Raw genomic sequence first — 24,623 nt, 5'->3', positions numbered from 1 at the left:
AGCGTCTTGCTTAAGGACACAACGTCAAGCCCCAGCCAGGACTTGAACCCGGGCCATCTGACCTAGAGTCCAGCGCACTGACCACTGGACTACTGCATTTAACAAAGATGAGGCTTTTAAATCTCTTCCAAGTCTTATTTCTTGTTCCTTTAACCCTCCCATGAAATAAAATTCCCTCAGTAATTCTAATTCCTAATTAACATGTTCCGATGCTCCATGCAAATCTTATTTGAAGTTTCTACAACCATCATTTTCTTAAAAATTGCCTATTCCTATATTACATTATAAAAAATTAAAATAGACAGCTCCAACTGTTATTGAATTAATGCATACAAAAAGTTTATTTAGACAACTTTAATTGTTGTCCATTAAGATTTTCCTGCTCTATTGTAAGAATTTTTGAATCAGTTCCAGTTCTTGCTCTCGTGCTTGTGTCACTGTAGGAGGGTCCAGTGGATTGGATGCTCTGGAGAACATAATCACATCAATACTAAATACAACTGAGATGACAACAATAATCATAAAACTGCTTTGAAAAAGGTTTTGTTCATTACTTAATCCTTACCAGAATTCTGTTACAGAAGAAAAGGAATCACTGCTCACTTTTCAGATACCAAAAAATTATGAAAAATTTTAAAAACCTTGGGAATAAGGGAATTCTCCATATAGCTTGGGGCTTTGGCACTTAGTATGCTCTGCACCCTTAGTATGCTCCAAGATCTCAGTTGAAATTCTCCCTGTATATTGCCACAAATTTCATGATCAGCTAAAGTGAAGAAGTTGGTGTTCTGTCTGGAGCTGAGAATTTTCTTCCCTATTATCAACTGCCTATTAAACTTCCTAAAACAATGCAAGGAAAATTTACATATTGATCAATACCTCAGATCAAGATGGTGAGCTCCACCTCTGACCAGGACTGCCACCAGTGTCAGTGAAACATCTTCTAACACCTAAAATACAATCAAATACATTTTAAAAACCAACAATCATCTCTGATTTCACTGATGACAGCCCTTTAAATACCGTAGGGGTGGGTCTAGGCAAGAGGTGCACATCTCCCCAAGATGACCAGTGGCTTTCCAATAAACTAGTATAATACAGTAAAAAGGAAAAGAAAACTGTCTTTTTGGTAATATTGGTGTTGAAGTTAAACATGACACAGGGAGGAAAATTTATGAAAATTCTGTGTATTCTCGCAGTTCAAATTATGTCATTGCCTATTTTATGTCATCCACCAGTTAAATCATTGCTAAGCCCCCTCCTAAAAGTAAACATGGATCTACCCTTATAACATTAACTTACCCCTCCAGTTCTAAATGGATCCAGCTCACCATTGGAGAAAATAATGTTAGAAGAAGAAGATATATCTGAAAAACCAATCAAAGGAATATAATTTTTTCCTATTCTAGCACTGGGCTCTTTCCAGGGAGAGGGGGTGTTGGAACCTGGCAAAATGCTACAAAGTTTACTGAAAAATTTAGCATGCCATCCACGGGGAGTAACATGACCTGTGGCCAAATCAGAGTGTTTATGTGGCTGCCTTCAGTTGACAAAAACCCTCATATTTTTTTTTTATCTCCTATAATCTCTAAGTTCACACAGGCCCATGGATGAATACTTTCAGGCATAAATTATTTTTCTGCTTTGTGGATTTCTGCTCGCATGTGCACTAACTACACATTCCAAAGGCTTCAGCAGACCAACCTTTTCCCCAGAACTGTATTGGTGCTCAGCGGGGTTGAGGTACCACACCCCATTTTTCCTTGCAGTATGTGGCAATCATTTCTGGAGTCCATGGCAGACGTGGAAACATGTCTGTCTTGTTGTTTGAACCGGCTGGAAGGGTGAGCTCAGTGCAAGCCTCAAAAGAAAAAAATATTTATCCTATTTTGATGTTCTTTTCAATATTCTTTTTATGTTCTTTTAAACGAGTCCAGCACACATAATACTAAGCCATCATAATTCCAAGATCCTGAAGTTTTTTAAGGAGAGGATGGCATCTTACATCCTATGGAAACTATGGTTGACCATAGAAATATTAGTTTATTGACTGGACAAGTAGGATACAACCCAATACCTGATAGTCCTGAGCAAGGCTGTCTGGACCCAGACCACACCCTGTGGGGTCAGCACATTCAATGAACTCTGTATCTGGGTCAAGGCAAGTTAGTGTTCCATTAGTGCCATTGTAGACTAAAGCTGTGACCTCAGCCAGACCTTCAACCTTGGATGATGCACTTGCCATCATTTTACATGCCAAGTTCACAGGATGCCCAGGGAGTGGAGCCAAAAGGTCTGCAGGGTAAGGATAATCACACATGGCTATGGTTGTGAAAGAATTGCGAATCCAACGTAACATGTGAGGGATCTAAAATTAAAACAGAAAGCAAATGACTGGTGGAACAATAGATGGACAAGGATCAAACAAAGGCAGGAAAGGAAGGAAAACATGGAGCTAGAGTTGGGGAGAGAATAAAGCAAGAAAAATAATAATTATATTTGTCATTCAATAACAATTGTTATGACAGAATTCAGTGGTGGCAAATCCAGAAAGTGGTCCTGCAACTTCTATTTCACAGTCCAATGAGAGTTGCTTCAACGAGAATCAATTATCAACTCACCTGAAAGTGATACAATGTTCTGGAATCCAACCAAGGCAAGGCAACAGCAGTGGGATCAAGAGGCTGGTAATCTCCCTGCTGTGCCATTTATCTCTACTGCTTAGAGTTTTTAAGGGGAGGGGTAAATGGATAAGAGAGGGATGGACAGTGGGTGGGGGGGAAGAGAGGGAGGAAAAGAGGGTGGGGTGAGAGAGGGAGGGAAAGAGGGTGGGGGGAACAAAGGGAGGGAAAGAGGGTGGAGGAAGAGAGAGGTGGGGGGAGAGAGGGAGAGAGGGGGGAGACAGGGTGGGGGACAGAGGGAGAGAGGGACAGAAAGAGGGTGGAGGGGGGTGAGAGAGGAAGGGAGCAGGAAGTTAAAGCGGGGAAGAGAGATAGGAAGTGATCTTTGGATGAATTCAGTAACTCAGCTCCTCCATATAACATTTAACAGTTTTCATTTCACTGTTGTGATAGGTATTAAGTGATTTTTGTGATTAGATCATTCTTACTTGATCTGTTGACTTGCAGAGAATCATTGATCATTAAGCTGATCAAGCTGATCTAGAGAAGAATCTAGTAAAAAGTTGATAGAGTACACATGATCAACAAGGCACCCTTGTTGATCAACAAGGCACCCTGGATTTCACAGTTTAGGAGCACTGAGCTAAGCTCCCTTAAATTTTTCTTAGAGCACAGCCTTGTTGAAGTACAACTAAACAACAATAAATAATTGAATAATCAACCATTGATTGCCTTAGCTTACTGCAATTAATAAAAATAATCATTACCTCTGTCACTGCAGCAAAGAATAAGTCTCTTTCACTTTCCTGGAAAGTGGTCATGTAAATGGGAGCACTGGCTGCCAAGGCAGCATCAATTACATTTGGATATTTAAACCTCATGTAAGCACTTAGCATTCCACCATAACTGAAAACAGATCATGGGCAGATTAATGATAAAAATACATCATCAAAGCACTTCACATTCTAAACCTTGCTGATTAATGTATAAAAGGGATTTACAAAATTACAAATGCTGTAAGTTTCTATGGAGGTGATCTAGACCACAGTTACTAAAACTAATGTACCTGCCACCAAAGGCAACAACTTTACTCTCTGTGGCCTTAAACTGAATCTTAAGATCAGTCAATAGGACAGCATAGTCTGCAAGGGCTTGCTCCACTGAAAGGTAACCAACTTTGTCGTGATCAAATGAGGACGAACCAAATGGAAGGGATTCTCCATAGTATCTCTAACAAAGGATGAAGACAGATAATTAACTTGCACTGGGTATAAATAATAAGAGGAAATTTGAAAGAGACTGTTCTCTTATCACATGAAATAGGTAAACAAAACATACAAGCTAAAGAGGTCTATTGGAATCTAGTCAATCTTAGAAGTGAAATGTCAACATTCACTATTCCACACCATATAACACAAATACACAAAGCATTCTTGGGCACTCACATGTTCACCAAACACAACCAAAGCATTGAACTTCTGAGCTGCTTCAAAAACAAAGCCCGAGTTCTCCCAGAAACCAGTTATTGGTCCTTCATTGCCAGTGTAAAAGAAAATTGGTCCATTTTCATCCCAGTACTGATCTGCGAGGAAACATTCTGCTCTGAGTAGATCTCAGTGTATTCACAAGAGGTTTAAAACCTCCTGAGGAGACAAGCCCCAAAACTGGTGCTTCAAGGATGAGGAAAGATAAAGTTTGAACAGTGTAGGGGGTAGGTGCAGTACCTGGTTCTTAATTTACTTCAATGAAAAGGTACATTTAATTCACCAGGAAATAAGTACATCCATGATAATATAAGCAGAGACGAGTGAAATCAGTTGCAGATCAAAATGGTATTTTATGGGCACCTCCCCTCCTCTTCGCAGGGCCCCCTCCTCCCTTCCCCCACCCAATGGTGAACCTTGGAAATGGCCAGAACCCATCTCAAAGCATAGTGATTGCTACAAGCTCCCTTCACTTTCACCGTCAAACTGTCGTTACTTCCGTACGATTAGGAAATTATGCATATGGTGAAAATGAATCCATTCTCAGAGGTATTACATATTTTAAAATTCAGTTCCACCAGAAACCTTGAATCTACAAGGAAAGGGAATGGGAAAGTTGTTTACTTCAGATGATCATTCGTTCCAGCAAATTGAGCAAATGTAGGTCTATGTAATCTCACGAAGGTAAACTTCATAAATTAATATACTAAAATAGACCTTAATTTTATCACAGTATCGGTTACAACAGCTTTGCAAAGGAGAAATATAAAATTTAACAATGCTTTCTGACAGATTGAACAGCATTGCTCAGCTTCACCTTCTCAGCTCAACCTGTCAGAAATTACGGTTAGAATACCTGTGTAGAGGTACCGCTGTTTGAACGTGAGCTTATTGGTTTGAATGAAGTTAAAATGATCCAGATTTTGCTCAAAGTAAGCTGTCTTGTAAGGAAGAGTAGCCCCTGCGAGGGCAAAAAGAGAGGAAACTACGAAGAGAAACGCCAAGCCGCACGCCATCTTCAAGTTTGTTGTAAAATAATTTGCGTGCGGGGGTCTTGTGACAAGCTAACCGATAGATTGCGTGATTCCGCGTGACGAATGATTTGAGATGTCACGTCACCAAGACCAATGAAACAGCACTGTAATATATAATACAGCTGATTATTGGATTAAAACATACACAATTCGTACACAAAAAACGAGAAATGAAGATATTCTTATCAAACAGTTTATTTTTCTTCAAAAACAATCATGAACAGCATTAAACTAGCCCAAGGCTTATGAATGTCATTCAAGTCTCATGTCCAGTCTTTCTTTCTATTGCATGAAGTAAATTAAATGATTTCAAATTCAATTTTTAAATTCTAATTCCTAATAAGCATGTTCCCATGCTCCATGAAAACTTTATCTGAAGTTATGCACCCAGAAAGTGACTCAGCTGCTGACAAAAGGCAGGTTTGATCATTATTGAATTTATGCATTTAATTAAAAAAGTGCTATCAGGAAAACTGTAATAGCTGTCCATTAAAACAGTCTGCTCTCTTGTAAGAATCTTTGGATCAGTTTCAGTTCTTGCTCTCGTGCTTGTGTCACTGCAGGAGGGTCCAGTGGGTTGGATGCTCTGGTGAACATAATCATAAAAATCAATACTTAATAAAACCAAAATAGTGATAATAATCAGAAAACTTTGGGTAAACCAGCTTGAAGCTGATTTCTTCCTTTATTTAAACCTCTTTAGCAATCTATTACAGGGGAACAGGAACCACTGATAGAAGTTTGCCCTTCAGGTAAAAATCTAATAATAAACTAATAATAAGTATTATAATAAATTCAAAAGAAAAAAAAATTAAAAATCAAGGTTGCACACTTGGTAGAATGAAAGAAATCTCCAAATGAGGCTTTAGCACCTAGTATGCACTCAGAGCTCCCGGTTAACTCAATTGGTAGAGCACCGGACTGTTGTGCGGGAGGTCGTGAGTTAAAATCCGGCCAGACCAACACTCAGGGTCTCTAATTAACTGAGAAGAAAGTGCTGCCTTTGTAATAATATCTGCAAATGGTTAGACTTTCTAGTCTTCTCGGATAGGGACAATAACTGGAGGTCCCACCTCCAGCAGGGTTAGGGTAGGAGACGTTAATTTCCCACACAAGAGATTACTGTGTGATGGATATCCTCCCCGGGGTGGGATGGGTGGGTAATAAAGGGGTTAGGTGTCAATTGGAACGAAAGTTCTGTTCCTTTCTCCTGCCATTCCAGTGGCGAATAAATTAAACTTAAAACTTAAAACTAAAAAATTCTCCCATTACATCATCATAAATTTAGTCATTGGCTGGAGTAGAAATGTTGGTATTCTACATCTCATAGCTGTCAATTTTCTTTCATTTCATCACCTGCCTCCATAACTTTATAAAAAAAAAAAATGTGGGGAGAATTTATATATTGACGAATCTGGTAAATGTAAAGTGAAAACATACCTCAGATCAAGATGGTGAGCTCCACCTCTGACCAGAACTGCCACCAGTGTTGGTGAGACATCTTCTAACACCTAAAATACAAGACATAATTATATTTAAAATCAAACAGCCATCTATGATTACACCAATGATAACAGTAACAAGAGCCTTTCAAATACCCGTTAACTTACCCCACCAGGTCTCCATGGATCTAGGTCTCCATTGGAAAAAATTATATTAGAAGATGAAGATATATCTGAAAAATCAATATTGATATGAAATATTTCTTATTCTTGCACTACAAAGGACTTCTCTGACCATAATCTAGAATGAGGAAGGGTTCACAGTGGCTAAAACACTTCTTGAGAAACTCATAAAACTGTGATCACAGAAATAAGCGTATAACATAAGCAAGAATACCAATTATGGTAATTACTGGTTTTGAGATTTTCTTTCAAGTCATGATCTCATCTGATTGGTCAGAGTGTTACCCGTGCCCTCATCTGATTGGTCAGAGTGTTACCCGTGCCCCATAAAACCACATTTAAGACCAATAAAACAAATACCACTCCAAGACATGTATTTCTTTCTTCAACAAACTCAAACATCCATTTTACTACTGTCCCAGATGTAAGTGACATATGTCACGAATTACGCTCTTCTGTTACGATTATTTTGGTTATGTTCATCACTTGTTTCCACTTGTCTACACTCTAACAAGAGCACAAATAAGTCATGCTGGACTTCTTCCAGGTGTCCATGATCTCTGGTTTAACAACAATTCTGTATCACTTTTAAAACAAATTTTAGTATTGCCTCCATTCAGAGAGGAACAGCAGAAGGGCATCTAGGAAATGAAACTTAAAAAAATAGTCTAACCATGTACAATGCTTAGTATTAGACTAAAGATCAAAAGGTCTGGTTCAATCCAGCCTTACCCTGCCTCACAATTACATATTGTGCAAAACAATCAGGAGTGCTTTTGCAGTGGCAGCTAAGCTTACAAGGGAAATTTTAACCATGAAAAAAATTTTGGGAGAGTGAACAGCGAACATGTAACATCTCATCCAGATGAGGTAGCAAAATTAATGCAATGATCAATTCATATTGTTTGTTCTTAGCAGCTGCCTTGACAAAATTCTTCCTTTTAAATCTAACAAGATTGCCCACTATGTATTTCAATGCCTTGAGGAAACCAACCTTTTCCCCAGAACTGTATTGGTGCCCAGTTGGGTTGAGGTACCACACCCCATTTTTTCTGGCAGTATGTGGTAATCATTTCTGGAGTCCATGGCAGAGGTGGAAACATGTCTGTCTTGTTGTTCGAACCACCTGGAAGAGAAAGCTCAGCACAAACCTGAAAAGATTAAATATGAATTTTATTTTGACAATTTTTAAATAAGAAAATTTCTTGCATTTTCCTGTGGACTTAAGTCGAAGCTTGGGTAATTTGTGCAATTTTTTTTTTCTGAACATACCCCAAATGCAAATATGGCTTCCAATTTGAACTGTAATTGTTCTGGACTGACTAGCCTTGTCTTCACGTGGAAACACAAAAGCATTATTACATGTATGGAGGCTTTTGAGTCCAGAACAATGGCAACTCAAATTGAATGCCATCATAACTTGCATTTGGAGTATGAGCAGACAAGAAAGGTTCATTCTTTACAACAAGTTATTAAAGGAGGAAACTTCATATAGAATAGCCACTTAAAAAATTTGGTAAGGTCATGTCAGCTTATTTAATTACCAGTATTTGTTAACCTTGCCAAACAACAACACTTTCGATAAAAAAAAAATTAAAAAAAAATTAAAAAACGACAACCAATGGAAAAAAAAATGGCAAGGAGACTGCAACTGCATAGCCAATTGCAGTGGGCCCAGAACATAGATATAAAAAAAAAAAAACTAGAAAAGAGGAGAAAGAAACTATCAATCTACATGCAGCAAATAATCTTAGAATTTAGCCAGACATCTTTTCCATGCTTATACAATTATCTAATTGCCATGAAGTGTTGGGCAGTATTATGCATCTCCACTTGCTAGGATGCTTGTCATTAACAGGGTTACCCCTCCCCCCAGCATTTCACTGCGTTTCCTAGAAAGTACCTTTACACCCCTAGACTGAAAGAGACACTGACAGGGTGAAGTGTCTTGTGCAACACAGTTACTTAACTCCACCATAGTTTGAACTGGTAGGTTTAGAGATGAAGCACAGTTCCTACATCCCATGGAAATCATGGTTACCGTAACTAATTGCTGAACTACTGAGCTGAACAACTAGGATGCAATCCGATACCTGATAGTCCCATGCAAGGCTGTCTGGACCCAGACCACACCCTGTGGGGTCAGCACATTCAATGTACTCTGTATCTGGGTCAAGGCAAGTCAGTGTTCCATTAGTGCCATTGTAGACTAAAGCTGTGACCTCAGCCAGACCTTCAACCTTAGATGATGCACTTGCCATCATTTTACATGCCAAGTTCACAGGATGCCCAGGGAGTGGAGCCAGGAAGTCTGTTGGGTAAGGATAATCACCCATTGCTAGGGTCGTAAAAGAATTCCGAATCCAACGTAACATGTGAGGGATCTAAAATGAAAACAAAAAATAAATAATTGATGAAAAAATAAATGGATGAGAGGAAACAAAAAGTAAGTGAAAGGGAGGAAGATACCACTGATGTAGAAAATAAACTCCTGCTTCCTGCAATTTGAGTATATAATCCTGCACTTGACAACCATGATAGTTTTTGAGTGATGGTGATCTGATAAACCTTACCTGTTCTGTTGACTTTAGTGGTTTGCAGAGTTTAAATATCTTTGAGAGTTCAGCAAGTCCTATTAAATAAACACAGTTGATCAAATAAATGAGAGTTGAATTATAACTCCAGACTAGAATGATGGTCTCCAGATAATTATACTACATCAATTTGAAACAAACTGTAACTACTGCTATGTCATTTACACAGAAAATCCATGTACCTGCCACATGGAATGAATTATCCAGCTCCTAGCCTGCTAACAGGCTCCTGGCTTGGAGGGTGCAAAGCCTGGAGCCTGTTAGCAAGCTATCCAGCTCCTTGTTATATGTACCCATGTTTTAAAATCAGTTAATTAAAAGAAATTAGGTTTTGATTTTGACACTTGCTTTTAAAGCTTTCTAAAAGCACTCCTTAATATTAGGGAAAGAGGATGGTACTGTTGGCCTGTCACCCGTACTTAGGTCCCCTCTGAGAGAAACTACATGCGGGCTACGGGCATCACGTTGTAGTCACTTAGAGCGAGCTCCTCGTGCTCGAGTTTGGAAATAAAGATTGTTCACGTTGTTCACTGAGTCGTCCTTGCTGCCCGACAGTACAGTAATGAAGCAATTGCCTCCTGTCATAATGTTGCATACTCATCTCTCACTATGAGAGTATTCCCCTGGTTCCCTAGTCCCTTGCTTTACACCAACATTCCAAATTTCCAACCTGAATAGAGTGGAAGATGTAAACCCCTTCATTTCCAAAACCCTCTTTGAGTTGCTACATATTTCCTTTTAAATTGTAAAGAGAATTTAGTGCTCTGAAACACATTTTATAACCTATTTTCTGGTTTTAGTATTGTTCATTGGATTTTAAGCGTTCAGCAATTCCATGGGTTTCCTACATCTAACTCTGATTCATTTTACCTTCTGCGCCTTGATTTTTCAGCATCTCAATCATTTCAAAGGCTGTAATAACATAACCTGGACAATTGGCATCAGCATTTAAAAAGTCCTTAGAAACAAACAATACAATCATATCAATTAAAATACCTATTTGTTTTAAAATTAACTATAACGTGACAACAAAAGTCCAGCTATGATAGTTTTGCAGCTGTAGTTAACGAAGGAAGTTTTTCTTTTACTAACATCATTAAAAAAGAGCGAGAATTTCTAAAAATTAAATCAATAACTAAATGGCATTTTCACTATCCTCCATTACATATCCCAGGAGAGAGAAATAATTGTCAGTCTCCTTTCTTTACCTCTGTTACTGCACTGAAGAAAAAGTCTCTTTCACTTCCTTGGAAAGTGACCATGTAAATTGGAGCACTGGCTGCCAAGGCAACATCAATCACATTTGGATATTTGAACCTCATGTAAGCACTTAGCATTCCACCATAACTGGAAAAAATAGACCAAGGACAGATAGTGATGCAGAATACCTCATTAAATTAAGTTTAATGAGTCTTACATCAATCCCTCTTCTTGGTTTCGAGAAAGGTCTTCATTTTCCTTAATTTGGTTTTTTTGTGTGTATGTCGAAGAATACTGCATTTATGGTGCTCATTTGTCCGCATATAAATTCACTTCAAAAATTTAATCCTTTTCTGACACAATTCCAAATACTTGGAATTTTCTCTTGTTCTTGGCTGTTCAAATATTCACATTTTGAATGGAAACAAAGACTGGAATCTTGTTATTGGCACAGAGTTTTAACTCCTTCCCATGCTTTCGATGCAGGTGATCACAATTGCCAAAACATTTCTTTGTCAAGTTCTATTACAATGTACCTGCCACCAAATGCCACAACTTTACTCTCTGTGGCCTTGAACTGAATCTTAAGGTCAGTCACCAGGACTGCATAGTCTGCAAGGGCTTGCTCCATTGAAAGGTAACCGACTTTGTCGTGATCAAATGAGGACGAACCAAATGGAAGGGATTCTCCATAGTATCTCTGAAAGGGAATGACAACAGAGCACAATAAATAACAAGAGATCAGAGCACCAACAATTCAACGTTATCACAAAGCATCCTTGTATACTCACATGTTCTCCAAACACCACCAAGGCACTGAACTTCTGAGCTGCTTCAAAAACAAAGCCTGAGTTTTCCCAGAAACCAGTTATTGGTCCTTCATTGCCAGTGTAAAAGAAAATTGGTCCTTTTTCATCCCAGTATTGATCTGTGAGGAAACGTGGGCACGAAGCTTAACAAATGATTAAAACTCAAAAGTTCTCCATACTGTGAGGAGTTTACAAGCTGGTGCTTCAAGGAGTACAAAAGATATAATATGAACTATGGAGAGGCTGGATGCAACTACTTATTTCCTTTTTTTCACTTCAAGGATTTCTTGTTTTTTCTCTTTCTTTTCAGCACAAGTATAAGAAAATAGGCAGAGCCTAATGAAATTGGTTGCATTTTATGGGTGCCTCCTCCTGAAAAAACCCAACAGCAGCCACAAAAACTAACACATGACTTTGCTAAATTCTACAACATTTGTTGATCGCACAATGAAACCTCTGGCCCAGAAGGGGGGGGTGGGGGTTTCAACGAACCAATCTTCAAAAGTTCAACTTCCGCGCGCGGGGGGGGGGGGGGGTTGAGCAAAGGGGATGTTGAAGCTTCCACGTGATCGACGCATTACTTCCAACACTTTTGTATCAATTTGAATTATTTAACTATAGGGTTCTGCTAAAATATGCTCAGAGATAACGCATATTTCTAAGATTCAGCTGGGCCAAGTAATTTTCACCGACAATAAAGAGTGGGAGAAAGAGAGAGTGGTGGTTTACTTTCGATGATTATTTGTTCCAACAGATTATGCAATTTCACAGAAAGTAAACTTCATAAATGTACTAAAGAAAACTTGAAAAAGAGAGCTATACGATTTAACCATGTTCTCTGACATATTAATCGGAACTGTGTAGCTTCACCTCCAAAGCTCCATCCGTGTCAGAAATTATGGTTACAACGCTTCAATAAATACCTGTGTAGATATACCGCTGCTTAAACGTAACCTTATTGGCTTGAACGAAGTTGAAGTGATCGAGATCTTGCTCAAAATAAGCTGTCTTGTAAGGAACATTAGCCCCTACGATAACAAAAAGAGAGGATATCACGATAAGAAACTCCAAGTGGCCAGCCATCTTCGTGTTTGTCGGAAAATAATCTACACGTGAGGGTCTTGTGACAAGCTAACTAGTCTTGAGGATTGCGTGATTCTGCGTGACCAACGATTCAACCTGTCACATCTCGGAGGGTCCAACGGAGGCAGATAAAACACATCACAACAATACAACGGATTAATGTGACAGAACATCAGAGAAGTATCATGGTTATCGAAGAAAAATCTTGTCTATTCCAGTACTGTATCTTCCGAGGGGGAGCGGTAAGGGGGAGAAGGGTGCTTTATAATGCCTGAGGGGGGGAGGGTGAGTTCCCACTGGTTCCTATTCGGGAGAGGACGCTTATTTCTGTAATTTGAACGTAGGGGCTAATTAAAGGAATTACGGTGACCGTTTCTGATATTTGACCAGTAATAGCATGTTACGTGGTAAAAAAAAAAGGTTTTAGAATCTCTAATCTCCTTTGACAAAAGTAATACAATTACACATTCTGTGCCACTTTAGGTAAAGTAAAAGTAAAGTTAAAAAAAGGTTTGACTGGTTAACACAAGTTTCACTGAAGTAAAAAAGATTCTCAACAACTCGATGAGGCATGTTCACTATGATGATTAAATCAAAACTTTGAACCAATGCGCTTGCTAAAAATGGGAGGAACATATGAAATCACATTGCTTTGAATGACTGAATCCCCCCTTTCAGATTTCAAAATTCACATAATTATCACGAGAAAAAAAAAAAAAAAAAAAAAAAAAAGCCCCTCTCCTAAATTATGGACAGAACATGTTTCCAGATACTGTAAACAATAAAGTTTAAAGCTAAGAATCCAAGAACTACAACAATGGATGGTTTGAAAAAATACTTTATTTCTAAAAAGAACTTTAATGGTATGAAATGTAATAAATAAAGGGAAATTGAAAACTCTTTGTACTTGCAAAGTGTGTGAGCAGTTGAGGTGCCAGCCATAAATGGAAGTTGCTAAAAATTCGTAGAGCTGTAACCTTTCATCTTCAAGACAAAATGAAATTATTTACAAAATCTCGAGTTCAACGAATTTGAACTAAGTAACCAAATTATTTACACATCACAAGTAAAATCGTGATAAACTGGAAAAGGAACCAGATGCCTGCAATGAGTTAGGAATGCCTCACAAAAGTTTTCCACACCTTCTTATGTATCATAAGTAACAAGAAAACAAGGTTTTGAACCTGTTGATGATCTCAACCCTTCAATTTCCAGGAGTGATTAAAATAGAATTTATCTGTACAATATCAATTACAATGTCACAAGGCAAGTGGTGAGAATCAAGAACAATTTAAATTAGTGGTTGATCCTATACCAAATTCTCTGAACTAACATAACCAGAATTACGTATATGAGAACGATCCTTCGCAGTAAAGCACTATTTGAGCAATAGTGAAATAACCGCAGTTCACACATATGTTTCATATGTTTGTTGTTGTTTGATAACCAGAATTATATGGCAGACAGAAAGGTGAGTTTCTTTTGATCAGAGATCTTGGGAGTGAAAGGGCCAAAAACCTGTTTTCTTTGCTTTCCATCAAAAGATGGACACAGAATTCACTTGATTATTCTATGTAAAGCTGGTCAAATTCTAACCACAATTAAGCAGTTTCAATGTACAGTTGTAACTTAACGAAACTCTTTAGAAATTTCTTTCTTACTGTTCTTTCTTGACTACATATATATGTTAATTAATATCCATCTATAGTAAACATTAACAACTGAAATAGAAAAAAATTTATCACAAAAAAGGACTTCAGTTAACATTCTCTATCAACCATCTTTAATGAAATATTATCTTGAGTTGGTGACCTAACTTGAGTTCAGAGATCATATCAGTTCAGGAACAATCCAACACTCTCGACAGAAGTGTACTTCAACCTGAGTTTCAACCAAGCACATAACATTCACTGGATATTTTTCTAAGTGCCTGTGTCAAGACATTAGTAAATTGAGGTGACTATTACACATTTCTTTCTGAAAAAATCCTGAGTCAATTAAGACAAGGAAGTCTTCCTCAGAGTCTGTCATGTTTGTTAGATTCTTTTGAGGCTCATCAATTTGTGTGTACAAAACGTTTGCTCTAATTGTACATGTCTTCCTTACACTTTCAAATACATAACATGTTGCTCATAATGTAGGTTTCAGAGGCCAGCACTAGTTTCTAGACTGATATGATCACCTAAATGTATCTAATCACCCAGTAGAGAAAGAGCTACAGCATTGCTCACTTATGTCTTCATCTCATCATTGCTTTATGGTTTGCTACCATGTGATGTCCGAAGATCAGTTCCAATCAACATGGATGATTGCCATGATAACTGGTCAAACAATTCACCAATACTCTTTGATCCTGTAGGGGGCTTGTCAGCCAAGACACTTGTAATGATCTGTTCAACTTATCTGTAAAACACAATAATTCTTAATTAATTCAATGTATTTGTTTGCTGAAGAATATATCTACACCTGTGAAGACACCACATTTAATTTGACAAAAATTGAGCTTTCAACCTCTATACTGAGCATTTAAATTTTCAGAAGCAGAACTCATAACTTAGCAGAAGTTATAATTGTTTTCTCCATAAACAAAGCTTTGATGCATTTGAATTTAGGACCAGACATTTAATCTTCTCATCAATGAAGACAAAGAAAGTAATTTTCTCATCACAAAATTAACACATATATCCACACATTTCAGAAATTGAAACTTTCCCATTGGCGTGTTCTAGAGTATCCATCGGATGTCCACAATTTTCTTTTTTGTTTTTATTTTCCTTCAATGTGGTCCCCATTCTAAAAATGCATTCAGTTAAACATTCTTTTTCGAGTTTGATTGTCACTTAGTAAAGATTATTGTCACCTATTGTCACTTATTTTTTGCTAGTTGATTTATTAAATAAAATCAATATAAACTACTTTTTAAATTAAATGTTTCAGATTTTGAGTAACCAAAAGTCTTACCTTGATTTCATCCCAAGTGCTTGGATCTTTCAAGCAAAGAATCCTTTCTTTTGTGGTAATATTGCCAGGTACAAGTTGTCAATGGAAGCTAAGATGAGTGATAGAGATAACTCTAATGAGGAATCATTCTAGTCTTCAAAAAAATTATTTTTGTACACAATGAACAGTCTCCATTAGCTAACTGTTGATCAAAGTGAAATGAATCACTTACAAGTAAACTCTACCAAGTGTCCTCAAAATATTGTCCCTGCATTACTGCTGCTCTTACCTTTCAATCCCAGAGTGGTCAAAGTCACTGCTTCACAGAGTGTACAACAAGATCAATAAACCAGTCTTCACTCACTGCACAGCAGCTGGTTCTCCTTTTGAACTAAAACAAGTCCATGTCACTCTAATCTCTTTGCCAAAATACCAGATCACATCCAGCCAGCCACCTTCTTCATCTCATTAAAGTTAATTGGAGCATCTTTTGAACCAGGAGAACTTCAAAATCAGACCCTTGTTTCTAGTTGTGTTAATACTGACAGTTTGTTTAGTTTAGCAGAGTTGTAGTTAATGTTGCTCTCTTTACCAAACCAAAGCCAGATCAGGTTTCCAACATTCATCCCTGTGGTAACTGTGGCCACCATTCATGAAAGGATAATAAATAACGGGCTGCTCTTTAAACCAAAGAACTCTCAGAGTTTGAATTTCTTTCACTGACGACATTTAGTTCCAGGCTAATTGAAGATAAAGATGTGTCTCTTGCCAAAGCATCAGCCAGTTCATGTATCCAGTCTTCATAGAAGTTATTGCAGTTACTGAGTGTTAAGTTCAAGGTAACTATTGATGTATTTTTCACCAAAGCATCCTTCAGAGCATGGAAACATGAATTAGGCCTGTCACTGTGGTCATTCAGTGTAAGACTAAGGGTGGTTAATGACTTGTTATTTGCCAAACCATCAATTAGATCATTGATCAGGTCTCCATCAAAGGAAGAGTAGTTGTTGACTGTAAGGCTCAGTGTTGTTAATGACATGTTTTTTTCCAACCAGGCACTCAGACCAAAGATCATGTATCCATCAAAGTCACTGTAGTTGTTGAGTGTAAGGCTCAGTGTAGTTAATGACATGCTTTGTCTCAACCCGAAACTCATAGCATTGATCATGCGTCCTGTAAAGCCACTGTAGTTGTTGAGTGTAAGGATCAGTGTAGTTAATGACGTGTTTTCTGTCAACCCATAACTCAGAAGATAGATCTCCCATCCCTGCCAGTCACTGTCACAGTAGCTGTTGAGAGTAAGGATCAGTGTAGTTAATGACATGTGTTCTGTCAACCCGTCACTCTGACCACACATCATGCCTTCGTCCCAGACAGTCTTACAGTAGTTGTTGAGTGTAAGGCTCAGCATAGTTAGTGACGTGTTTTTTGCCAACCCGCCCCTCAGATAATAGAACATGGGATCTTCGATATCCCATTTACTGTGGATGTTCAATGTAAGACTCAGTGTAGTTAGTGATGTGTTTTTTGCCAACCCGTCACTCAGATCTTCGCTCACCATTTTCCCCAATTTATGGCAGGCGTTGAGGGTAAGGCTCAGTGTAGTTAATGATGAGTTTTCTGCCAAACCATTACTCAGACCACAGTTTATGGGTTCACTCATCACATACTTATTGTAGCTGTTGAGTGTAAGGCTCAGTGTAGTTAATGACTTGTTTATTGCCGCAGCATACCACAGAGCATCCATGTTTTTAATAAAGGAACTGGTGTTAAATGTCAGACTCAATGTAGTTAAAGACTCACTTCTTGCCAAACCCTCACAGAGAGTGGATCCCCAGTCTCCACTGATGCTGTCAGGGTTGTTAACGCTCACACTAAGCTTTGTTACACAGCCATCCTTAACTTTGGTAAGTGCAGGTGTAAGTGATGAGGAATCATCAGCAGATAAACCAACTTCTTTGCAAATCTTGTCACCTGAATATGAGTCACTAACATTTAATGCAAATAGATATGTTTGGTTGCGTGATAGCCTTTCAAGAGTGTTCTTTCCGTCCCCCATCAGCTCCCCCTGAATACTAATAGTCAACTTTGAAAGGGTTTTGAGTTTGTTCAAGTGCTTAAAAAGACAGTTGGCAACATTATCAGTTACTCTTTCCTTGAAATTCAAAGTGACACAAGAAACTGATGAGGCTATCAGTCCTTTGCAAAGATCATTTGCTCCACTGCAGTCTAACTCTCCCAAGATGTTGACAGCCAATGAGTGGAGTTTTGAAGCTAAAAGGTTTTCATTCAGAACTGGGCAAAGGCAAGCCACCTGTGAAGTTCCGACCATGCCAGTAACCTTTGGATGCAATGTAAAGGACGTAGTTGACTTTACTGCAGAGTGCAGAGTCCTAGAAATATTTGCCCAGTTTGTAGGAAGCTCACCAAACACTTTTAATTCCAGAGACTCCAAAGACCTGTTTCCTAGAAAGCCATTCTTTAACAAAGCCACACCAGTGTTGCTGAGTTTTCCATAAAATGTCAGTGCAAGGGACTTCAATGAAGGATTTGCCACAAGTCCCTCTCTAACAGAAGTTATTAATGAATCTTGCATGCCTCCATACAGAGTAAGGCTCAGAGACGTAAGTGATCTGTTCAATAAAATCTTTTTAAAGTCTTCTGCTTCAGTTTCCCTCCATAAACCAAAAATCTCGAGTACAACAGATGTAATTGGCGTATCTGCAGATAGTCCCTTGTCAAGTATGGCTATGCAACTCTTTAACACATCATGAGGCAATTTTAAAGTTACAGTTGTTAGGGTTTTATTTGCAGCCAAGCTGTCACTGAGAGCAACAACTTCACTGGAAGAAATCCATCCAGTTGTCTCAAGTGTAAAGGAATGTAAAGTAGAGTCTACTGTGAGTGCTTTGCACAAAAGAGCTGTAATCTCTTCTGAAACAGAACCAGAAAAGGAAAGTGTTTGTAGCTGTGTGTTGGATGCTATGATGTCAGCTTGTTTGTAACCATCTAGGTTGGCATCAACATGCCCCCAAGAACACTCTAGTGCAAGATGAACAGGAAGTTGCAACTGTGAAAAACTCTCACAGGCTTTTAAAACAATGCAAACATCTGTTGTTGTGTCATCATTTGAGAGGTCAAAGGTCATGGTCTGTGGAAACGGAATAAAGGAAGAAAGAGCTATTGCCACTTGTTCATCATTTCTACTCTCATTGAAACATTCAACAAAGAAAGTGGCCTCTTCTTCAGTGCACTGGTGCCAGTCCCAGTTTCCTTCCTTTAGCTTCTTGCCAATCTGTTCAAAAAGAAGACGAGCATCTTCACCCAGTATGCCAGACATAAAGATGAACACTTGTCTGTAGCTCTCTACCATAACTGGGTAAAAGTCTAAATGCAACTTAAAAAATTCAACCTCTCTTATTAATGGCTTGTTAGCTAAATAAAATGCAGCCAGATACTCTTGAAATGTCTTGTGAAAGAAGAAATACTCGTGCTGTGGGTTTATCTTCCTTAAGCTGGCTTCCTTGAATACAAGGCCAAGCTCCCGTGCTGCTAGGTTCACATTTGTAGTTTCAAACTCTGCCAACTCCTCTTCACAAAAAGAAAATCGACCTTCTTCCAAGCATCTCCAAGCTAACTCTCCAAGAACTAGCAAACTGTCTTCAAAGAGCCTCACTAGTTTTCTGTTATCAAGCTCAAGAGGAGCCTCTAGATCATGCTTGGCACAATATCTCCGTAGAATGCAACAAACAATTATTTGGTAAAGTTCAGTGCGATAAGATGGCAGTTCTCCCTTGTAGTCCTCAAACACAACGCAAAGGAGTAACAAATTCAGTGGATTGTTCCACAGCGCATCAAGGAAAGTGTTTTCTATGATTTCAGTGATGAGTCTCTCTCCTTTCAGCACATTCTCAGGACCAGCATTCTTAAAATGCTTTCTTATGTAATCAAAAGCATCTCCTATTGTAAAGCCTTCAATCTGTAAAAGCATGTCAAAGTTCACCTTCTGTCGTACAGCAATTCCTCTTTCCTGGCGAGTTGTAGCCAAGACATAGCAAAATCGTAAAACCTTTTTATGGAGTAAGTCATCCACGTAGCTTTTAGATTCTTTTGGAAGCTCATCCAGACCGTCTAGAATTATCAACACTTTAGGTTGAAAATGAAAATCCTTGATGAACTGCATAAGTTTTTTGCGGAAGCATTCATAAGTATCTTTAGGTAACAGTTGTTCAGTAATGGCTTCGAGTAGGTCTCCAACAATATCCCGGCATTTCAGCAATAAGACAATTTCAAATTGTGGAAAGTTGAACTTCTTAGGAATGCGGTCATGAGCCCAATCATAGGCTATTTTGAGGCAGAATGTTGTCTTTCCAATTCCAGGACTTCCTTCTACAAGCACAATCACATCACCCTCACTTTTAAAGACATCATACATGTGCACCTCACTATTTTCTAATTGAAAGTCTCTTCTCCCCCTTGAAACAATTCTCAATCTTGTGTAAACATCTTCAAGAGGCAACGTAATTGTACTCTCCCAAAGCAGTGGTTTTAGCTGAGATCGTCTGTTGTACTCGTCTTTGATAACCCTGATAACAGTATCAAGATAATGACCTAAAATCAAAAATGAAAAAAATTAAATAAAAAAGGTCAGTGAACCTATCAAATCTCTAATCTTCTTAAAACAGTCGACTCTGGTCAAATTTTCTTGTGAATGCTGCGATTTTCGAAAGAGAAATTTTGAAAGTGTTTAAGTGTAAAAGTTGTTAAATAAGGATTGGTTCTTTACCAATCACGTACGGTTACAAGGTGCTATTGTCTCTAGTAACCTCCTAACTTGCTACCTACTTTATTGCTAGATCTTTTTCTCTTTTTTCCTTAGCTTAACTGTGTTTAGTTGCTATGTAAATTTAACCTATATACCTTGTAAAATCGAGCCGAGTTAAAAAATAAAATCATTAACTGTTAGGAAAACCTTCAAAATGAAGAACTTAAACACAGGGAAACAGTTTAATACAAAAAAACAAAAGCATTCCAAATGAACAAATAAATCCCAAAGACTAAGACTTATTTTATGCTATCTGAGACAACTGTTTTGCTGTATTTGCGGTAATTGTGAAGAAGAGCTCCCCAAAAAACCTGTCGGCCGACAGTCGGCCGACTGTCGGCCGACAGTTGACCGACAGGCGGCCGACAGTCTACCGACAGGTTAAGAAAAAAGAAAAATTGTGTAAAAAACGAACAGTTAACGTGACATAACAATCCGTAATGGTGATGTATGACTCGACAGACTTCACCTACTTACCGATCGACGGCAAAGTTGGTAGTATGTAAAGAAACGTTTCTTCCAAAATGTTATCAGATGCGTATAGGATATATCACTTGCGTAATTTACAACACACCAGACAATCTAAGAATCGCATAGGAAGATAATTTAGTCGAAAACTCGGCCAAAAACTCTGAAAACCATAAGCTACGTATCAATACAAACACTTTTTAAAACGGCTCCTTTAGGAGCCACCAAATCTTGAAAGTCAATTGTCAACGTATTAAACATGTTGGATGTTGTATCAAGCGAGGCACGATTCTACGAGTGAAATATCGGATCACTCAACGTTTCTGGTAAACCAGACCAAAAACTCTTGATCTAAAACGACCACGATACCTCGTTTTGCCACTCTGCGACAAACGCAAATTAAAAAATTAATAATTTAAACCCATATGCTTTTGTAACGGCAAACTTAGAATCCCTAACATTGTGTGATCGTTTCACGGACAAGCTACCGACAAGGTACCGACAGGTTACCGACACATTACCAACAGTCGGCCGACTGTCGGCCGACTGGCGGCCGACAGGTAGCCTATATTTCAGGCAAAACCTGTCGGCCGACAGACGACCAACTGTCGGCCGACAGACGACCAACTGTCGGCCGACAGACGACCAACTGTCGGCCGACAGTCGGCCGACAGTCGGCCGACAGTTGGTCGTCTGTCGGCCGACTGTCGGCCGACAGGTTTTTTGGGGAGCTCTTCTTCACAATTACCGTATTTGCTTCATCCACCTGAAAAGTTAAAGACATGTTTTTTTCTGTAACGAGCGCCAGACAAATAAAAACATCTCAGTTTCTAACAAGGAATTAAACTCCAGAACTTTGGCTTTGCACTCTGATACTCTGCTTTTGAGCTTCATTGAAAGGTTAGACATTAAGGAACTGACTTAGAAGATAACACCAGGTTGTAATAAACCGGAGCAAGAATTGGTAGAAGAGTAAAACAGTCCTTTAAATAAAGAAAACACGCGTGTAGCAGCTGTTGCTCATTGACTAATACACTTGATGACACTGAAAATCATTGTGATTCATCTACTTACTCTGGTCACGTCTTCTGGATTCTTTGTAACCCTGCGGGTTCACAGGAAATGGTAAATGATGGAATTCTACAAATGGAGACTGCAAACAGCTACCAGAGGTATCTTGAACAAACACAAAGTAAAACTATCATTACTAAAAAAAATTCAGTATAGCCATAGGTGGCCCAAGCCTACTGTGTGTGATTTTAATTAACAAGAATACCTAACATAATTATTAAGTTCAAATTTTAAGCATAAGCATGGACCATTAGAATTTAAAAATGCCTAATATTAAATTCCCAGAAATTATTGGCTACCAAGGGTGTAAAAGACGGCTGTGCCCCTAAAAGCAACTGGAAGGCGAAACCCCAACACGAGAATCTGTCCTCTGGCTAAACAGACTGTGGTAAGAGGTCTTATAGATTGATAAATAACCAGCTTTTATTGAAATCCTCACTTAACAATGAAATTTACTTTTAAAAAGCCTGTCAGATGCAACAGGGTAAACAAACCATCTACAATTTCAGACAAAAATGGCAAATATCTTGGATTGATTTCTTACTCAATAGCTAAAAATAACCCCAACAATGGACCTTGTCATTTAAACAATCGGGAAGAAAACGTGTGTTCTAATAGCTTAAAAAATAAAAAGCATTTCTTTCAGCAGCTACTTAAAGAACATAAAGAAAGTGGCAATTTAAAACAAAAAAGTACCAGCAAATGTTAGTTCGTCATCTGATAGTCGAAGTCGTTTGGAAGTCTTCTTTACCCTCTCAGAGGAACCTGCAAAGAAGTGATCAAAAAATACTCAACTTCTGTCTTTACTGAAACAAAACTTTAATTTGTTTCTCTAAGACAAGAGTGCTGTTTTGACCTGTGAGTTTTGTTTTGCTGTTTTGTTTTGACAATCCATCTAACTAAATGAGCACAGGTCAGCATCAGAGTCAAGCACAGACGTATTACCATACTTTGGAACTCACAAAATGGTTTGAACCAGCAGTAATAGTTGACACTGTGGTCTAATTTTCAAATTGAGAATAGTTCTTAAAAGGAGTGTTGCTGGTGGCTCTCAGCAACTAGCAATTCAAAAAACCTCAACAGAATTCCTTATTAGATTCAAGTGAACAACTCTGCTTCATTCTATTGAAAACTCGGCAACTCTGCTTGAGCACTTGATTCTGTTAATGATCTCTCCCAAAAATTGTCCAACATACACCTTTCCAATCACTTTCACCAAAAATTGTTACTTTCAGGGGTAATAGTGAACAATGGTTCCCAAGAGAAATCGATCAGATTGTCCGAGAAAATCTTACCGGAAATTATACTGAATAGTTTCGCAGGTATCACTAGAGAACGTGTTTTAAAGTTTGCGAGGTTTGTATACAACACGATGGTTGCAGTCATTGATATGTCGCTTTAAACGTTAACCGAGATTTCAGCTTACATCTTTTCTACATTTTTTGCATAATTTGCTGTGACTGAAACTTTTTCCATCCCATGAAGTTATTTCATCGCACGGGCCACGCAGATATGTCGAGCAATGGGCGCTTTCGCCTAGGTGGCTTTCTGCTTTCTGTGTGCGCCAAAATCTAATCTTCACTTTGTAGTAAAGTTGTTCACAATATGGCTTACGTTCGTGGACGACCTCCAGCAAGTGCTTAAAGAAAGCTTAGCTGTGTTTCCGGTTAGCTAATTAAAATCTGAACAAACGAGAACATCGTGGAAAGGAGAGATTTTTTCAGGCAGTTACCGAAGGGGTTTGGAAAGAGTTTAATCTTTCAAATGCTGCCTAGAGTGTTGAAATTCTTGAGCTAAGAAGGCCACGGATTCTCTTCTAGTCCCTTGGTCATTGTCATTTCACCTCTTCTGTTGATTGTTGAAGACCAAGTTAAATACCTTTGATCATTGGGAATCGATCCGATGCTGCTTTCAATGGGGAAAACAAACCCAAAGACCAAGAAATAATGGATGGAAAGGGCGGGTTTGCTTTATTGCAAATGTCAGCTTAATAGTAGAGGGTCATCTACCCACATCTAAGAAGCAAAAGTTTCCACGCTTTGCTTTTCTTTTTTTTTTCAAGCGAAGATGAGATTAGATTTTGGCACGCACAGAAAGTTGCGCAAGTACCAGTTGCTTGACATACCTGCGTGGCCTGTGCCACGAAATAACTTCACGGGATTGGAAAAGTTTCAGTCAGAGCAAATTATGCAAAAAATCTAGAAAAGATGTAAGCTTAAATCTGGGTTAATGTTTAAAGCGACATATTAATGACTGCAACCATCGTGTTGTATACAAACCTCACAAACTTTAAAACACGTTCTCTAGTGATACCTGCGAAACTATTCAGTATAATTCTGGTAAGATTTTCGCAGACAATCTGATCGATTTCTCTTACATTGTGTGCTGAGACTGAAACTTTTCACCTCACGCAAATCTCCATCGCTATGCCCAAGGCATAGCGAGCAACTGAGCTATTAGTATTTGTCCGTGTTACAACACACGAAAGGACTCCAAAGCACACTTCACTCTGATTGGGCAGAAAAACACAAAGATTTTCTGGCACCAATCAGATGGCAGAACGACTGTGACTGTTTGGAACTAGTCTTGTAGGACAATGTCCCCAGGGGCTCTTCATGCCCTAACTTGAAATCGACCCACAGCCCCTGGGTCTCCAAGGATGTGTTTGGTAGTACCCTCATTTAAGTGTCAAACATAAGGGATGGACATTTGTAAAGTATATAAGTAAAAGTGTAGGCTTTCAGTACTATACTGCATTTTAATATTTAAGTGACTCAATTACCACTGATACTTGAACAGTATCTAGGCAATTATCACAATTCAGTGTTGGCATTGTTTACTCTTTCTTTCTTAATATTAAATTTCAACA

The 24,623-nt window shown here is 38.5% G+C and overlaps 2 protein-coding genes and 1 pseudogene across 12 annotated transcripts in view; all 3 read right to left on the bottom strand.

Moving 5' to 3' along the window:
• Window positions 1-322: 322 nt before the first annotated feature.
• Window positions 323-5,233, bottom strand: LOC111340021 (dipeptidyl peptidase 2-like; annotated as a pseudogene). Its single transcript, XR_015993256.1, has 9 exons — window positions 4,962-5,233; window positions 4,067-4,203; window positions 3,688-3,851; window positions 3,389-3,527; window positions 2,078-2,368; window positions 1,705-1,861; window positions 1,303-1,367; window positions 895-950; window positions 323-470 (listed from the first exon to the last, which is right to left on the bottom strand). The product of XR_015993256.1 is annotated as a dipeptidyl peptidase 2-like (transcript).
• An 83-nt stretch (window positions 5,234-5,316) lies between these two features.
• On the bottom strand, window positions 5,317-12,548 carry LOC111340022 (dipeptidyl peptidase 2-like). Its single transcript, XM_088738798.1, has 11 exons — window positions 12,291-12,548; window positions 11,350-11,486; window positions 11,095-11,258; window positions 10,567-10,705; window positions 10,229-10,316; window positions 9,338-9,396; window positions 8,858-9,148; window positions 7,759-7,915; window positions 6,750-6,814; window positions 6,580-6,650; window positions 5,317-5,725 (listed from the first exon to the last, which is right to left on the bottom strand). The coding sequence occupies exons 1-11, from the start codon at window positions 12,448-12,450 to the stop codon at window positions 5,629-5,631; spliced, it is 1,428 nt and encodes a 475-aa protein (XP_088594924.1). The 5' UTR covers window positions 12,451-12,548; the 3' UTR covers window positions 5,317-5,628.
• A 728-nt stretch (window positions 12,549-13,276) lies between these two features.
• The window catches only part of LOC148719651 (uncharacterized), a 32,695-nt gene continuing 21,348 nt past the window's right edge, over window positions 13,277-24,623 (bottom strand). For 8 of the 10 annotated variants that reach the window (XM_088738731.1, XM_088738727.1, XM_088738725.1 and 5 more), the window contains 5 exons: window positions 22,451-22,519; window positions 21,758-21,859; window positions 15,680-20,001; window positions 15,412-15,499; window positions 13,277-14,853 (listed from right to left, as the gene is read on the bottom strand). In XM_088738731.1, coding sequence (XP_088594857.1) covers window positions 16,073-20,001; window positions 21,758-21,859; window positions 22,451-22,519 — 4,100 coding nt within the window. In that variant the 3' untranslated portion in view covers window positions 13,277-14,853; window positions 15,412-15,499; window positions 15,680-16,072. The remainder of the gene's footprint in view (window positions 14,854-15,411; window positions 15,500-15,679; window positions 20,002-21,757; window positions 21,860-22,450; window positions 22,520-24,623) is intronic. The other 2 variants (XM_088738733.1, XM_088738734.1) reach the window with 2 other exon arrangements.

This window comes from Stylophora pistillata, chromosome 11 (assembly GCF_964205215.1).
Source record: "Stylophora pistillata chromosome 11, jaStyPist1.2, whole genome shotgun sequence".
Taxonomy (NCBI): Eukaryota; Metazoa; Cnidaria; class Anthozoa; order Scleractinia; family Pocilloporidae; genus Stylophora; species Stylophora pistillata.
The sequence above is the reverse complement of the archived record's forward strand: the minus strand, read 5'-3'. Positions and strand labels throughout refer to the sequence as shown.